The following is an 18,475-nucleotide window of genomic DNA, read 5'->3' as shown; positions in this document are numbered from 1 at the left end:
ATAGTCGAATATGATATAAAAAAATTTGTTTTAACAGATTTTTACATGAGAAGTATTAGCATTTTTTATTTTCCTCCTATCTTAGCAAGAGGATTATATTACATTATTTTTTATAAAATAATGTTACACATTTTAAGGATCGTGATCGTGACCGTTAGAAAATATTTGTAATAAGTTATATGTCATATTTCTGCAAAATTAAAAAAACTAATGGAAACTGTTGCTTACGTTTTTGGAGGGTAAAAAACTATTTATAAACTGCAAATCTGTAATGTAAATAATTGCGTGCGTTTTTGGAGTGTAACACTGAAGATGGCCAATATATTGAAACGTTTGTTATATTATAATTTATCATATTAGCACAGAGATCCGGTGTATGGCTCTTTAGTTCACTTTATTTTATTAATTAAAAAATAGAAAAATTTTTTTACTAGTTTTATTATATTTTTAATTTTTTATAGAATTGTGTATTCATAAAATTTTTTAAATAAAAATATACATAAATTATAACTTAAAAAATATTAAAAGCTAATTATGTATCCTCTATCTTACAAAATAATAATATAAATTTTACAAATTATATGTAATTGCATCATACTTATTCTTTTGCATCATGTAAATATTTTGTTTTGTAAATCAGCGACAATAATACGCGTAGAGAGAGAGAACTATGCAAAAATCTGAAAATAAAAGTGTATTGACAAAAATTTAGAGAGAAATACATGAATCTTTTACGATCTAAACTGTTAACAAATTTATCTTTTTCCTGTTTATAGGAATGTAAAACGCGTAGCGGCGAAGGTGATAAGCGTCTAGTATTAATCGCTATTTTATGCAAACATGTCGTCTTGCTAGCGTATAAATTACAATTTTAATAAAATTTAGTGCAATCGACGTCGTAAAAAAAAGATACTTTGGTTTTAAAATATTGGAGTCATGAGACTGGCCACTCTAATTTACAAACGCAATTTTGTGGCATCATCACGAGTCTGGATTTAAAAAATATTGAAAATAGTATTTTTTTTTTAATATGTGGGCCGACAAATATCCTTGATCTTTCTGTCAGATAAAAATATTTAATACATCCTAGGTTGAGGAAAATCCAGAATTAGTTATGATATTATATATACATATATACGCCGCTTTGTGAAGTTTATTTTGTGATAAGCTTAATGCTTATATTTTTCCTTAATATAAATAAATTTATATAAAATCTAAATTTTTAAATGTAAAGTATAAGATAATGTATTTTTTAACATTGCAATTTCTTTCAAAATTATTTTATTATAGAGTTTATGTTTTGGGTTACTAATTTGTAAGCATAAATGTTTGTAAACGGAAGTCAAAGCAAAACGGATACGTTTGGTAATGCCGGTTTCAAATTGACAAGGAAATTACCTTTAAGCGACCCTTAATATCTTAAGCGACAATTAAATAAAGCGCTTCAATTTTTTTTCAATCTTGTTGCTGATTTGTTTAAACTGTTTATTGTTTGAATAATTTAAAACAATGCACTTTACAAATTTAATGCCATATTTAGAACCACTTATCCGAATAACTCTTATAATATATGGTCACTACACTGTATTTTTTCAACTTTTTTGCTGATTTGTTTCAACATTTTATTATTTAAACAAATAATTTTGCAAATCTTACTTTACATTCATAATTAGCGATCCAAAAAACTTTTACATCTTGCATTAAATTTTGTTTCTTATGTATTTTTATTGTACTTATAATGGTAAAGGATTAAATATTAAAGGGGTATTAACTACCCGTAAAACCGCTTATGAATACAAATGAAAAAATACGGATGAGATATTTTTGGTAGTTCTACATTTGTGCCAAATTTGAAAAAAATCGAAGTGTAATACTTGGATAGGTTTCCTAGTGAGACAAATTCATACGTTATGATTAATTAAATTTGTCGATGTGAACTGAATATTTAATTAGCTTTTATGTAAGTGCAAATTCGAATAACGATATAACAAAATTCGCAATTAGTAATTCCGTAATAAATGTAGCAAAATAGACAATGCAACACAGACAACTACGTTGGGAATTCAGGAGTTAATAATTCGTCGCGTCCGATAAAATTGCATTCTTTAGTAACAATAAAGAAGTTCTATAAATTATTTCTGAAATGGCTATAAAACGAAAAACATTTTAATAAAATTCCGAAGTTTTATTTTGCCAAAGATAATTAAGAAACCACGATAATTAGAAAACAGTCTGTAATAGCATTCCACAAATATTTATTCGTTACTGGAAAGACGACTGAATAATCCAAAGTGAAGTAGTCACCAGACATCATAAATTAATTTTATTTGATCGAGATTAGTTATATATTCTATTTTAACTACTTCTGCCAATCATATGTTTTTATGCCGCTATAATCCGAATGAGTTAGTCACAGAACTGGTATAATAACAGAATTATATTTGTAATACACTAATTAGATTTTTTTCTGTTGGATATTTATTTATGTGTATGGTAATTTTACTTTTGGTTTTTCGTCTTGATATAGTAATATAACAAAATGGTATAATTACATACAGTAATTATTATAATTATATATAATTATATTATATTGATGTTGTCATTAATAAAAGTAAATAATAGGTACAAGTCAATAATTTTAATTTTTGTATATTTAGAGATATATGCATAGAGATCTCTAATAACCGTTTAATATTTTAAATACATGATTTTTGATATTTTATCAGTTGCAATACATTCTTGATAATAATTTATTTAGAGAAGTTTTATTGCAGTTCAATTTAATTTTTGAATCAATTGTTGATATAACTGTAAATATGATAATTGTAAATATATGTTTAAAGATATTTTTAATATTTATTAATTTTATTAGGCGATTTTCTAAATAAGAGATCAAGTCTAAGACTTTGCATTACTTTTTCTTTATTTTGCACCTTGACTGCACGTTAGATAGCAATTAATCTCCGCGTCGAAGTTAAGCGAGTTCGTATTTTAGAGACAAGTACGTAATGCGTGCAGTAATAATTATGCTAGCGTTATAAAACACTTTCCTCCGTGTTTGGCAGATTGCCAAGGTCCGTTGCCTCACCCAAGTTCCATCCATCGAAGTTGCACGAATACATCGCGGAATACGGGATGTCTTGGCGAATCTCTACGATGTCTATACGACGACGACAACAGCAACACACACCCACAGATTATTTATGAGAAAAAAAGGCGTGTACGATATGCGCCGTATAACAACCCCCATACAACGGCTCGCAGGTACACGCAATATGCAACACGCACACACGCAACTGCATATGTCCTCGTGCATTGATCAATCGGGCTAGTGACGCGTATAGATAGAACGCATATGAATCGTCGGGTATATAAGCAATCCGCCGAAAAGCAGAGGCATCATTCAGTTACTGCTCATCAGCAGCTGATCTTTCCTACGATTCAAAGGAATCCAATCAACTATGAAGTGCTTTGTTGTAAGTATTCGATAGATCTCTGGTATTTATGCATTTGCTGATATTGCTATTGAATAAAGCAAATGTTAAGATGTTGATAAAATTTTTGCGAATTTATCGTCTCGTACATGTGTGCGTGATTTATCGAGTCTGTGCACTTATGCGTTATATGAAATATTCTGATAGATTTTCACTGATAATTCACCAACTGATTGCCTTCAGCCTGATCACCACATTACCGCGATTATCTATAAATCGATTTGATATACATTCCAATTTTAGATCAAATTATGGTATTTATGTTTATATGATATTGTATATTCCCACATTATTAACAATAATTATTTATCATTGTTTTATTTTTTTTACAATTTTGCGACTCAAAAAAGGTCTCTGTAATATTTATTTTGATATTTGCAGCTTATATAAATGTTTATATGTAATGTGTATAAATTGTTCATATTTAAAGTCTTTTAAAATATTTTCAGATTTTTATGATTGCGAATTGTATTTCCTCTTAATTTTACGTTTTAACTTATTTAGCATAAATATATATATATATATATATATATATATATATTTACATATTATTTAAATATATTTACACATTTACTTTATTCATGAAAGCATTTATAGCGAATGTCAGTTAACCATAAAATCCTATCCCTGTTTCATGCATCCTACAACATTATACGACGTTTTTATGTCATATTATATTAATTGCAAAATAGCTTTAAATCCCTTGAGGAGCATACATTTATATAAAATGTTATATGTATATATATATATATATTTTTTTTTTTAAACACACATATATTATAATAAATGAATTCAATTTAAAAATATTCATTATTTTAGGATTTATAAGAATATGTATAGATATACAAGGATATATAGAAAATTAGTAACATTTGTTTTTATATGTCACACTTTATATCACACGAATTCAATAAAAATACCAGTTGTGGATTGATTAAAATTTACTTTTCAGGGTGTTCTTCTTTTGGCTCTGTTTGCCATCGTCATGGCGGTGGAACAGACGCCCGAACTCACAAAGATCGCCGTTGAGAAAGAGACGCAGGCCAATGTCATTAGAGACAAGAGAGGCTTCGTGGTAGGCACCTACGCACCAGTCTCATATGCAGCACAATATGCATACAGCAGTTACAACTTGCCGTACGCGTACTCCGCATACACCTATCCTTATTACCGTTACCCTTACTACAATGCTCCCTATTACGTAGTTTAAGATTTCGGTGACACGCGATCAATACACAGGATGGATCATGGAAAATTTTGCTCAAACTGTGTATAAATTCGCTCAATCTCTAATCGTCCGTAAAATTCTTGGTAATCATGAACGTGAGAGTGCGAGGTTGAATTCTTTGACTACCGATAATTTTAATCATTGTATTCATTGTAATAATAAAATAACGCTAAGTACGTAAAAAAAGTGATTCTTCTCTCGCGATCTGTACGAATTCTGTTCCTCCTGTGCAATTTTCCTTTTTTCCCCTTCTGTGCAAGTTTGCTTTCTGCAAACTTTAAAAGCGCGAAATTATATACTTGGGCAATTATACTAAAAGCATTATCAAATTGCTTCTAACGGAATACTAATGAAATAATTTTTAATATAATATTATTGTTTCTCAAATAATAATTATCGATTACCACAATAGCATTTATTTTATTTTAATAAAATTATAAAAATGATAAATGATAGACTATATTTTTTTTACAATTTATAAGAAAATGTAATAATTTATAATTTTTATATATTTATATTATTAAATGAATACAAATTTATAATGTATTAGTTCTTTAAAACATAGTAATTTTCTAAATTTTGACTTTTAAAATGATATTTTCAACATGATAATTAATAATCATTAGCTATAAAATTGCAAATTATTATAACTTATAAAAGTAAAATGATAATTTATGACAATTTATTATAATGTTGATGTTAGCAAAATATTACGCAGTTTATTTAAAATATACTGCCCTTAAACTATCAAAAGAGTTTAAAGCATAATTTGCTTATTTTACATGCATAAGATACATTACATAAACAGTCTTTAATGTAAATGCGCTGAATAATTGACAGGAAAGCATTAAAAATTTTAATAACTATAAAAGCGCATTAATTTGATTGGAATTTATGTAACCGCAGATCGCGCATATATCCGGCGTACAAATATCATTTTCACAGTCAGAATCAGCGAGTTCATCGCGCATACATTTGCTCTTTCATGTTTAATATGGATGCATAATGTATTATCTCGGATTCCAGTGCGGATTTTCAGATATTCATGCAGGAAGACATTGAGCGAAAAAGATTGACATTATTAAGTTGCTACTTGCGACAAAATGAGTTGACGCTCGTAAACGCGTGTGCACGTAAATGGGGTTGCATTAGTGTCGTCGTGCTTCACCATCAGCCGCGGACATTGACATTAGGTTCACTAATGCGACATACCTATGAATTCCATTAGAGTGTCTGGCACAAAGGTAGTAGGAAATCACAAATGCAAGTAATGCAGTCTCTTTGAGCGTAAATCTGTGTAATATATAAAAAACGAAGCAGTTTCTTTTAATAGATATTAATTATAATAACAAGAATTATTATTGTTTTAATTTTACAGAGAGAATAAGTCGTAAAATATAAAATACAAATTTTGTATTACATTCTTAGAAGAACTGATACGATTACATGAAAAGGATTATAAATTTAAATATAAATCTCAAAGCAAAACGTGATGAAATTTTTTAGTCTTGTTAAATTATGTTGATGGCTTTTTTAAATTAGCGTTAAATAAATAAATTATAATTATCTTTAAAAATAACGTTTTATTTAAATAAAATACTATATATTTAAATATATAGTGTTAATTATATTTAAAATTATAATAAAAATTATAGTAAAAATAGTAATAACTTATTTTTTTAATAATTTGCAAAATATGTCCATCTTTGTCTGTTTTATACAAAGTTTTGATCAATGTTGAAAAGCCGTCCAAAACGTGTAAAATATTAATCTTTTATAGCGCTATTACCACATTATCTCATGTATTTAGTCGTTTTGATGTATGATTAAGTCACGCTCTCACCTCCACATGTGTCTATTTACGAATTCCGCCATCGAAGAAGGACACGTGAGCGATGAGTGAATGACACGCCCGACATTATCCAATTTTTGATTTCGAGTTTTACGCCATTATACCACAATTCGCATAACATTGCATATGTTAAAAAGCGGTCGACGTTTCGAGCATTCGGATGTTCGTATGCGAATTCTGATTTACGCGTAATCGCACATTACACAATAGGAATATATCCCTATAAATGAACGCTTATTCCGTATTCTACGAGACCGGAGACGCTCACCTTTGTGACTTTCACTGGGAGACTCGGAGAGGAGCCGGACAAGCGTGACGAGAATTTCGTATAGACGAGTCCGCTGTGTTTTTACAGCGATAATGCGGCACTTATCACGACCTCGTCGAAAATTCACGATGACACTCGTTTCCTTTATCGCCTCACATTTCTCTATTAATGGCATAATTAATGTTTAGACACAATTAGAAGATAGAGGAATTATTAATGCAAGTTTCAACTTTTTTATCCATTCTTATATGTATTATACTTTACTGCAGCAGCGAAGAAAAAATTTTGCAAACGTCTCTTCATCTTATGACAAAACGCAACCCTTCCAGCGCAAAGTTGCATTTGTAGCATTTATTAAAAGAAAATATTACAATTTGAATAATTAAGTAATTCTATAATTCTATAATTCTATAAAATTTTATAATTTTATAATTTTATAATTCTATAATTTTATAAATCTATAAATCTAGAATTCTGTAATACAATATTTGAATCTTTTCAGTTATTAAAATATAATTTTAATATTATATAACATTTTATTACTTAAAATTAATAATATACAAAACGGATGCTGCTTCGCGATTTTATTCGCATTTTGTGGCTGTTACTCGACACATGCTATTAAGAATAACGGATTTTGGTAAGCGGCCGCAAAATTTCAATTATGGGATCGCTCCGATTATACGATGTACTTTGTATCGATATGTATAACATCACAAATTCGTAACAGTATTGCTTAAGTTCGGTCGATGAAAGCCAGTAAGAAAGTTTATTGTAATTCGTGAATGGTCGCGACCCGATTGTATTTATACATGTGCAGGTATGGCCGTAGTCTTAGTCAGTACGGACCTGCTCATCCTCGAACAAATTAGTTTCGTGCTGTCTAATTCAATGTCAAGATCCCATGCAAAGTAACGCAGTCTTCAAAAAGATAGTTGGAGTGCAGTGTTATGTGCGATAAGAATTATTTAAAAATGCGACACTTTCTGGTAAGTATGCATGCTAACATCAAAGCTTATTCATCAAATCAGAATATTATGTCCATCCGCAGATTTATCCGCACTATTACACGAAATTATATTATACATTAAAACTTAGAGATTTTTGACATTTATACGTAAAATTTTTTATTACATTTATAATTATATGTATGAACTTTTTATAAATTTTTGTGAGTTAAATTTATTAAAATAAAAAATTTTATATTTGAAATAAGAACATGCAATGTTTTTACATAATAAATTAATGAACTTATCTCTATTTTATGATTTAATTAAAGTATTTTTATTCTATTTTACATATTTATATTCTTATTTTTATATTTCTATTTTTATATTTTTATTTACATGTTCCATGACGTTTAACTATTTTTATTTTATAAAAAAATATAATTTTTAGGTCATTTATATTCTTGTCCTGGTGCTTTCGCTGACTCAAGCCGAGCAAGAAGATAAAGTGCAAAAGCCAGAAGTTACGAAACTGGAAGTGGTGAACCTTGACGAGATCGAAGCTACGCCTAATTCCAAGCAATCCGACATTCAACGGAAAAGAAATTCTGGATACATATATAGTAAACCGAATCATGTTTCTTCGAGCGCTCGGTTGCGTTTTCAAGGGCATCAGTCTAAAGATCAAATCGTATCCAAATTTCCCGGTCAATTAAACAGACCGTTTACGAAATATGGATTACCGAATCATTCAACTTCCGGTCCAATCATACAAAGATATCGTACTCAACAGCATCGAAACAAATTACAGCATCACGTCAATCAACAACAATCGATCAGTTTCCATGATGGATTAGTGGAACAGAAAATACCGAGTCCGATCAGAAACGTCGATTTCACGGAAGTGAATCCGATCGCCAGTCAAAATAACGAACCGTTCGGCATGCACACTGCCAATTATTTACCACCGCAAAATCAAAAACTTCCGGCTTATTCCTCAACGGATAATTTTGTCCCGCAGTCATCACAGAGTTCTTTAGATCATGGACAGGCTCACGGCATAAATTTACAGAATCAGAACTTGGTGCAGACTCAGAATCATCAGATCTCCGACGCTGCACTCTTCCTGTCTGAGAATGCGCACGCGATTCAACAACTTTATGGCGCACCAGCAAACGATCAGAATTTTGCGCCTAACAATGACCAATTTCAAGATATCGGTAATCAGATCCAGAATCTGAACAATCAATTTAGAAACTTTGAGAGTACCTCGCAGAACTCCCAGGAATTTCGGGGTGTATTGCCATCGTATGCATCGGGAACGCTTAATTCTCAAGAGACACTGGAGCAGATTCAGTCTTTGGAGAAGGATCGGTTAATCGTGCAGCTGCAACAAGCTCTCGCTCATGCCCATACTACTCCAAGAGCGGAAACGGCGGGAAGATACGCTCAGAATCAAGCGAGTTTTATTCAGAATCAGGAGCTTTTAGAATCTATAAGTCAACAAATAAAGTCACAGATTTCGACGCCGCAAACTGCAACTTTTGGCTCCGAAAATACCGCCTTTAGTCAGTCGCCTTTTCTACCAGGAACTACAGTTAATCCTTTAAAAGGATTTTCTTTTAACTACGGTGTCTCGACTACCACGCCGATTACTCCCACGACAACGGTAACTGGAATTTCGATCACGAGACCTCCGCAAGCATCCAAAATCGACGGTACTACTCAAATAGCATCATCGCAACCTGTTCCTGGATCAGCCACGGCTGGATCTCCCGTAGGAATCCCAGTTTACGGTGGATTCGTACCAACTTTCATCACGGGAACCAACTTAGTTCCTAATTACAGTACCGGTATTTTTACATCTAAACCTGTCAAACCTGTGCAATCCTCCGAAACATCGCCAACTCACTTTGGAATACCGATTCCTACGGAACCGGCAGGATTGGCGCCATCAATCCCGTCAACGACGATACCTTCATCCACTTCTTCTGCTAATCAACCAGGACCTGTTTTTACACCGGTAATTACGCCGGTAACTTTGCCAGTTCAACCAATACGACCTGTTGCACCTCCGTTACATTCTCTCGTGACGCCGGTACATCCGGTCACTTCCGTGTTGCCTGTAAATCCTCAAGTATACCCGGCACAAGTCACCCCCGCTATAACGTCTAGTGTACAGCATACATACGGCATACAAAACGCATTAATCAACCCAGTTCTTTATAAACCAGTCAAAGCAGTCTACCCGGTATATTATTATCCCAATGTCGCGTATCAACTGCAGAAGCCTGCCTTGCCGAATTATCCATGGAATTATGCACCTTCGTTCACACAAACGAAACCAACATAAATATGAAAATGAGACGCTCTTATTCTTTACGAACTGAATCGTAAATCGTTCTATAATATCGAGACTGACTGTTTACCCGCGCGGAAAAGAGAGAAGGAGAGATTAAAAAGAAGAAAGTACTGTAAGGAGGATTATTATATCGTAGTCGCGTGATTCTGACATGCCAATAACGCTATATCCTATTCCTAATTTTCTTTTTTTTTTTTTTGGTATAAATAATTTTATTATTTATTTTTTTAGTATTTCAAGTTAACTAAAAAAATTGTGCGTTCTGCAAATTAATTATTTTAGTAAGAAATTTTATTTATTTTTATGATAGAGAGAATAGTTTTCTTATTTTTATTACAAAAATGTTTCTTAACATATATGAACGGTAAGGTAAATGAAAATAATATAAAATAAATTTTTTTTGTTGATAAAAATATTTTAATCTCTAATTATTTTTATTACGCGGTTAATTTATTTAAATAAAATTTTTATAATTACAATGTTTTAAACTAATAAGTTTATATTTATCTCAGAGAATTAAGTCTAAAAACTTTATTTGAAATTTTGTATTCAGCAGCTTACAATTAGTATGTACGTTTTGTTATTGAAGAGTTACCATGTGTGATGATTGTTCAATATAACTCATGCCAAGTATCCTTCTATTATTGCGCATATATGCGTACTTCAAAACGTTTTGAAGAAAACGAGCGTAATGATGGATGTAATTGTTTCATTAATATTGAAATTTTGTTGCAAAAATAACGAGCAAGTAGTTTTTCAATTATCGATCACGCATGAAAGAAATTTCGTCATTTGCCATACAAATGTGTTTGAGAATATTATTTATATAGAAAAAGATTTTTGATGATTTCCTAGGCAAAGTATTTTTCCTATTTTTTTATTTTTATACTTATATATAAATTAATATATATATGTTATACTTAATAAGAGATAGTAGATCATCTGTGAATATCATATGTATGATGAGTGTGAAATTTTATATACTTTTTCTGTCTCTAAAATAGATTTACCAAACATATGTAAATATATATGTTTTATTTATTTCGTTAAATAAATATTTTTTTACTTTGGAAAAAAAGAGAGGCAATGCTTTTCCAACGTTCTCTGAACATATTAATTATTCTACATTAATTTTTTATACTTAATAGAAATAACGACTAATATATAAATATTTCCAGTTCCTATTTTAAATATACAATATTTTTTCTCCATATATGACGCATATATTAAGAAATTGCGTAGAGCCAGGTAAGCTTTAGATTCAAACGTTTTTATAATACATGAATAACGTTAACCGCACGCAACCGCGATGTTTATTCTATATAGTCGTGATGGAATGGAAAGTTGAGAAAATGGATTACCGCCACTTCCGGCCCAGAACACTGATCTATACAAAGAGACTCTCACTCGTAGTCGTGACCATCGTTCGTGGTCGCGCACGGATCATCGCCACGTTACTCGATTCTGACCTCAAAAGCCGTTCGATAATTCTAGCCACGATTAACGTAGCCGGATTATCTGAGCAATCTTATCATGCATAATATATCGGTGTTTACAAGTGTACAATTCTTCCACATGATTTCGTAATCATTTGGCTCATTCTTACTTGACAAGAAAGAGAAGATACATGAAAAATGACCCGATTTATAAATGGAAATCAGAGATCTAAGCGAGATCCATAAATGAACAAAATTTATTTAAAAACTTTTAATATTACTCACTTCTTGCAAGCATAGATTGTTTCTTTTCCTTGTTAAATTCAATAATTAAATTGCTTTCGATCGCTAAGATTTTTAAAATCGAAGTAATAAGATAAGTGTACATGTTACTTTCCATTATTAATTTATTTACGATGAGTTGAATATTTTTATCAGAAACAAGTAATAAAATTTATAGGTTTCAAGAAGGATTTGCGAATCAAGATTTATAAAATATCTCAATACAAGTGATAGTGTTTATTTATTTTCGCTTTAATGACAGAAACGCATTAATATATTCATTATTAAACTGCAACGGCAACCAAAAACGTAAAATCTAAAATGATATGTTTCCTTTTATCGATTGCTTTTATTTGTAGAGTATGTATGTTGCATTTTTTTAAATTGTGTTACTGTTTGTTCTGTAGAAAGCAAGATCTTCCAAGAAAGATGATGAAATCGTTTCGATTCTGATAGAAAGACTTATACAAAGCCTCCACAAAGTAATTCAAGGGTCTTAAAAGCACAATTTGTGTGACCCTGTCGAGCTGCCTTGTCGCAATTGCTTCTCAAGCCTGTCATCAACTCACTTTCCGCAAGTGACCCATATTTTACTGTCCGGTTTTCGTTTCATTCTACTGGTGCACTTTTATCGTTTTACTCCAAACTCGTTCGGTCAGAATTTCTCAAATGTGCTCTCTGAATCTTATCTAAGAAATCCTATATCCTACCTCTCACCGAATAAATTGCTCTCATTTGTAAATCTAACGCTCTTTTCGTTATTATAAGTATTTTTGAATAATATAAATAGTTAAATCTTAGTTATCGTTTAAAATAGGTCGAGAGATAAAAAAATGAGATGTAATGAGAAGATTTATATATGTACAGAAAAGAGGAAACTGCATATATACGTAGAAAGTTAAAGATCGAAAAAGCGAGAGAATTAACAAATTTGAAAAAGAACTGGAAAACAAAAGCCAAAGATGTTGCAAGTTATATAATAGTAATCAAATGAGAAAGAAAGAGTGATTTTAACTCAATATGCTTTATTCAAAACCATGTGCGTGAAGCACGGTAATCAATTGTCGACATTGGCATAATTCCAAGTGGTGTTGCGATTCTAACTAGGTTCTCTTGATGAATGACAGAATCAGTTCTTACTGACACGTTTATCTTCTTTAATAATAGATTAACATGATATGTTTGAACATTTCCTTCTTAGCGCCAAGATGCGAAGAATGATATCTGAGGATTTATTAGTAGGTTTCATTTCAATGCGTGTTTTGCTCAATAATTCTCTTAGCTTTGATCAAGATATTATCAAAGTGATAGATACATTAATTCGCTACATAAAAACTGTGATAACATCTTACATTTAAAGATATCCTGCGTTATGCACTGCATACATTTTTAAACAATATAACTAATAAAGCTATCTACATCGATAAGATTTATCAGCGATGGTTATATAATTAATATTGATAGCGTATTTGCAAATGTATATGTTAATAAGTTTACATAAGTAAGTATTATTTGTAGAATATTATTTGTTATACTGTAACACTTTACAAATATTATTAAGTTTTTGATATCATTTAGTTAGTTGCAAATACAATAAGTTGCTATATATATATATATATATATATATATATATATATATATATATATATATATATATATTACTTATTTATTTATATAAAAATTATGTAAAAAGTGTCATAAAAATAAAAATTGTATAAATTTTAAATATTTTATCAAAAATTGGTAATTATAAAATAAAATTTTTTATCTATTATTTTTTATCTTTTATTTTTCTTTCACTTCTATTTCTCTGTCTTGGATATAAATCGCGACTGTCATCTTTCTTAAGACTAATTCGTCGCCTTTTAAATTGAACAACATGCTCTTTCTTTATCTCACGAGTGAAAGTGAAATGATGTCAATCAAACGTTTTCAATTACTACAGTTTGATATGTTGGGAGGAGACAAATAGGCGCTATAAATTCTCGGAGAACGCGATCATCTTTTTATGGCTACATTCTATTCCTATGGTTACATTTATTCTCGAAGAACAATTACTTTCCTACGGCTTTATTTCTACGAGATATGTTTATTATGTAAAGAGATCAAAACGAGAAACACTATGTAGCAGATTTTTCGTTTATTTCTAAGCACATTTCACTTTTTAATGTTCATCGGCTTTCAACAAGTGGCGATATTTTTTTTTATTTACGTTCTGAGAACATTTGTATCAAGTATTCTTTTCTTACATATCTGATCTTAACTCAGATGAGATCGAGAGACTACAATTTATGTAAAAGACGGATAAACACATAAGCATAATACATATTTAATGTTACAATATTTATATAGTCTATACTTCTACATTTTATATTAAAAATAGAAATTCTAAATTAGCTGAAACTGAAAATAGTATTTTTAGATGTAGGATATATGTATAAGTGTAATTTCCTTAAATATTTTTTTACAAAACAATGTAGGACATTGAAGTTTTATGAAATGTTTTACTTTGTTTCACTTGAAAAGGCATGCTTGAAACTCGATTAATTTTTGCGCTTAAGAATGAAACCATCTGGTTTAATCTGATTTTTGTATGTGCAATAGGAAAACATGCAAGTGTGAACTAGTCTCTTAAAATTGAGGTTTAACAAAAAGACGTTTGTTATAGAATAGGTGTAGCTGTTCTTTTCACGCGACGAATATTTGGTTAACAATTCTTTTTATCAGTGTTAAGATGAACTGTGAGTGCAAAATATCACACAAATTTCAATATATGTATGGAAAGCGTTTTTTACGACACAGTGAATAATTCAGAAGTATATCCGGACATACTCTTTCGGTGTACTGAAATAATAAATTTTTGAAAAGTTATGATTATATAAGTAAATTCATTTTACTTTCTTTTCGCATGTATAATTGGTAGCAAGATAGTTTCTGTATGCAGTCATGCGTCTCGGTGATGTTTAAATTGGAATTGCGATCTAATTCGTGACATCTGATGTACAAGATTTTTTTCGTTAGAGCTTGATGCTTTTAAATCAAGAATGAAAAATATGAAATGGATGAAGAATTTTGTCGCGAGTGGAAAATATAATTACGTTTTTTCCTAATGCGTGATGAGCTAATGTTTCTTTGTATAAGTGATTAATTACACTGAGCAATAAAATAAAATAATGTGGTTTGATATGGCATACCGACATGATAACCATCATCGCATTGAAATTAAATTATTGCTTCTGCGAGAATGTAGTAATTAAAAAATACTTAATATATCATATTACAAGTTAATCTACTGAAATTTTCTTGATTTTTGAATATTTCACGATATCGCTCAATATGATCACTAGGAGGATATCTTTCCGGATGTGCGAAGAAGCAAAGAAACCTTAATTGAGAATATCCTGAACATGTGCGGAAGGTAATTGACCTTCCTTACACACTTTCTCGAAACGCTTTGCGCAACAAAGGCAATAAGGCGAGGACAAAATTTCGCTCTATTACGAGAAGGAAGCGATAAATCTTTTTCCGATTGACTTTATGTTTGCGCGACTGGCATTGTATGTCTTTTTTTCCTTTTTTAAACGAGAGTTTGTTGACTTCCTCGAGAGGATGTTGTTGTTTCTTATGTTTAACGAGAGAAAAAACAGCGATAGAAATCAATGTATCGGTCCGCTATTATCGCAAATAGAATTCGATTTGTAAAACACTCGTTATACCAGTTGACCGCTATCAGTGTCCCGACGATGCGTCGCGACGCGACGCTGCACCCAGTATATTAGCGCGGGAGACTTACCTTCACCTAGACCTTTCTTTCACCGTGTGAGAGGGGATTCATGTATAAAGGCTTTCTTCTTGGTAGCAATGGCATCAGAAACCGCGATATCACACTCAACCACTCGACTGTCATCCGATTGCGAGAAATACTAACGAGAGTAATCCTATTCCGGCAAGTATGCGGTCAATTGTAAGTGTTACAAAAAATTTTTCTTCTTAATTCTTTTAATTTTTAATTATATCTATATCGATTATATGTGCCTTTATGTGTCTTGTGCATATTACGTATGCAAATATTCTTATACAAGATGTGTTAAAGATAGTTCGATAATGATCGAGATTGTTGCAATTCCTCTTTTTTTTTGCAGAAATTTAGATCGTTGTTAAATCACGAAATTATTTCAAATATAACAGCTACAAAATTTTTGAAAGATTAATATTAATTAATTTAATAATATTTATATGCAATATTATAATTAATATATAATATATGTAACAATAATCTCTGTATTAAATTTCTATTAAAGAAAAATCTGTTTTAAGATATAATTCTCCATTTTACAATATAAATCATACAATATAATCATGATTATTATTTATATATTATTTTATTATTATCAAATATTATAAATATTAGCAAAGTAATAATTATGTTAATTTAATACATTTAAATTTCTATTTTATAGAGCAGAACAGCTGCAATTTAAATCAAAATCAAGTATTATATAGTGCAATTAAAATAATATACTAAATGTTAATGTACAATTAAATATGCAGTTAAAATGATATACTAAAAGTTGAGATTAATAAATATTAATCAATTAATATTTTTATATATTTGGCTGGTAGAATTATGCATGTATCTCTTGCTTAATTAATATAATCGCTCATAGCTTAAGCAATCTAATTATAAATCAGGTTACTGACTAATAATATTGTATTCCACTTTCACATAAACCGATTAAGCCGACGAAAGTGGGCCATCCCTAGAAAGTGAAGAAGTAACGATAATATTAATTTTATTTGCGTAGGTGTTTCTGGGGCTGGCGGTTCTTGTCTGTGGCAGTGAAAATTCGCGGTATCAGTTTCGAGTGCCGCCAAATAAACGCGGCCTTTCACTGACTTTTCCATCGCATGGATCTTCTTCCTACTCGACACCCCACCTTGGCATTCCCTCGAGTGTGAGTTCCGGTTATAGTCTAGGAGGATCATCCGGTGGTTTCTCCCTTGGACATGCTGGATTGAGTTTAGGTGGTTCCATCGGTCATAGAATCGCATATTCTCAACCTTCAACCGGCGGCCTCGGATCTGGATATGTTTCTTCTGGACCAGACCATAACTCGTTGAATCTTCAGGGTGCCTCCCTGAACGGACACTCAGCTCAGAGCACGTACTCCGTGCCCAGCATAACCAGCATCGGTTTAGGAAGTGGTGGAGGAAGCAATCTCATCTCGTCGAAAACTGGCCCCGTCACCTTTGGATCCCAGAGCGGCAGTGACGCCGCGAGCAGTTCCTATTCCGGTTCCGGTTCCGGTTCGTATTCCTCTGCGCCAGTTTACGCTACCGCAGCTCAAGGGCTCTCGGCTTACAACAACGGGGGATCTACCGTTCCCGTTGTACTGGGATCATCGCATGGCTCCTCATCAAGCTACAGTCTTCCTACTCAATCTATTTCCTCGAATTCTTTACACTCCGTAACTGGCGGCTTAATTATCGCCAGCGGCTCGCACGATGGTTCCTCCAGTTACAGCCTCCCAGTATCTAAACCCTCTTACAGCATCTCTGCTCTCAGTAGTTCTTCCGGCTCCCACGGAGCATCCCCTACGTATTCTCTTCCGATAACCTCTGGACCTCACGAAATTTCCGCATTATCTTCAAGCTCTTCATCACCCAGTTATTCCGCGCCGGTTTCTTCAGGATCTTATAGCTCTTCGAACTCTCACGCCGGATTTTCAACTTCGGCGTCGGATAGTTCTAATTACGAGCCAATTTCTTCAGGATCTTACTCAAACTCCGGATCGTCCAGTTCCTCGTACGTGAATTATCTGCCGTCCCATTCATCTGGTAGCAGTTCTAGCTATTCCAGCCCTAGCGTCATTTATGGATCCCCGAGTTCCTCCAGTTCCGGTTATTCTGATTCTGGTTCCAGTTATGCTGTCCATAGCTCGAGCTACGCGAGTCCTAGTCACAGTTACTCCAACCCCGTTGTGACTCATGCTAAAGCCTCCAGTTATACGCCCACGTATCTAAGTCCTTCCGGTTCGTACGGAACATCCACGGGATCTCACGGAGCTTATTCCAGTGTTCAGAGTCCGAGATATTCAAGACTCGCCGCAATAAAGTCGTATGACAACGCGCAATTGGAAAGCGAAAAATACGACACGATCTCATACTCGATTCCTAATGGAAAATAAAATAAAATAAGTTGTTTTATTTATATTTTGTAGGGCTTTCTGCACATCTCACGCATATGTTAATGCTATTGAGTTCGTTTTGATAACAACTTAGACTTATAATTATGACATATATATTATACGTGTTTATGGCTTTCGACAAATAAGTTAAGCATCAAAGAGATGATCGCAATTTAAAATTGTCAACTGGCTTTAATTTTATGCTGACTAGATCTTGCCATGAAAAATAGCAGTTAATATTTTCTATTGCTATTCAAAATAGAAAGACCATGTATACAGGTATAATGAGAGTAATAGTAGCCCAGGCTCTCTAAAGAATTGCTTGGATATAATTTAAATCTTTTATCAGCACATCTATAGACAAATTTATTCCGTAATTGTATTTAATACAAATTGTTATATATTTATAACACTAGTA

The 18,475-nt window shown here is 31.8% G+C and overlaps 3 protein-coding genes across 3 annotated transcripts; all 3 read left to right on the top strand.

The window, feature by feature from the left end:
• Positions 1-3,421: 3,421 nt before the first annotated feature.
• LOC138932056 (uncharacterized) lies at positions 3,422-4,884 on the top strand. The gene is made up of 2 exons (XM_070293538.1): positions 3,422-3,476; positions 4,447-4,884. The coding sequence occupies exons 1-2, from the start codon at positions 3,462-3,464 to the stop codon at positions 4,702-4,704; spliced, it is 273 nt and encodes a 90-aa protein (XP_070149639.1). The 5' UTR covers positions 3,422-3,461; the 3' UTR covers positions 4,705-4,884.
• Positions 4,885-7,816: 2,932 nt separating this feature from the next.
• LOC138944862 (uncharacterized) lies at positions 7,817-10,142 on the top strand. Its single transcript, XM_070315925.1, has 2 exons — positions 7,817-7,831; positions 8,241-10,142. Exons 1-2 carry the CDS (start codon positions 7,817-7,819, stop codon positions 10,140-10,142), a joined length of 1,917 nt encoding a protein of 638 aa, XP_070172026.1.
• Positions 10,143-15,702: 5,560 nt separating this feature from the next.
• LOC138944885 (uncharacterized protein DDB_G0271670) lies at positions 15,703-18,057 on the top strand. The gene is given in 3 exon segments (XM_070315951.1): positions 15,703-15,762; positions 15,765-15,833; positions 16,675-18,057. Coding segments are annotated over 3 exon segments (1,512 nt in total).
• Positions 18,058-18,475: the final 418 nt, after the last annotated feature.

This window comes from Polyergus mexicanus, unplaced genomic scaffold (genome assembly GCF_030449975.1).
Source record: "Polyergus mexicanus isolate NDT 795.1 unplaced genomic scaffold, iyPolMexi1.0 SCAF_3, whole genome shotgun sequence".
Taxonomy (NCBI): domain Eukaryota; kingdom Metazoa; phylum Arthropoda; class Insecta; order Hymenoptera; family Formicidae; genus Polyergus; species Polyergus mexicanus.
The sequence above is the reverse complement of the archived record's forward strand: the minus strand, read 5'-3'. Positions and strand labels throughout refer to the sequence as shown.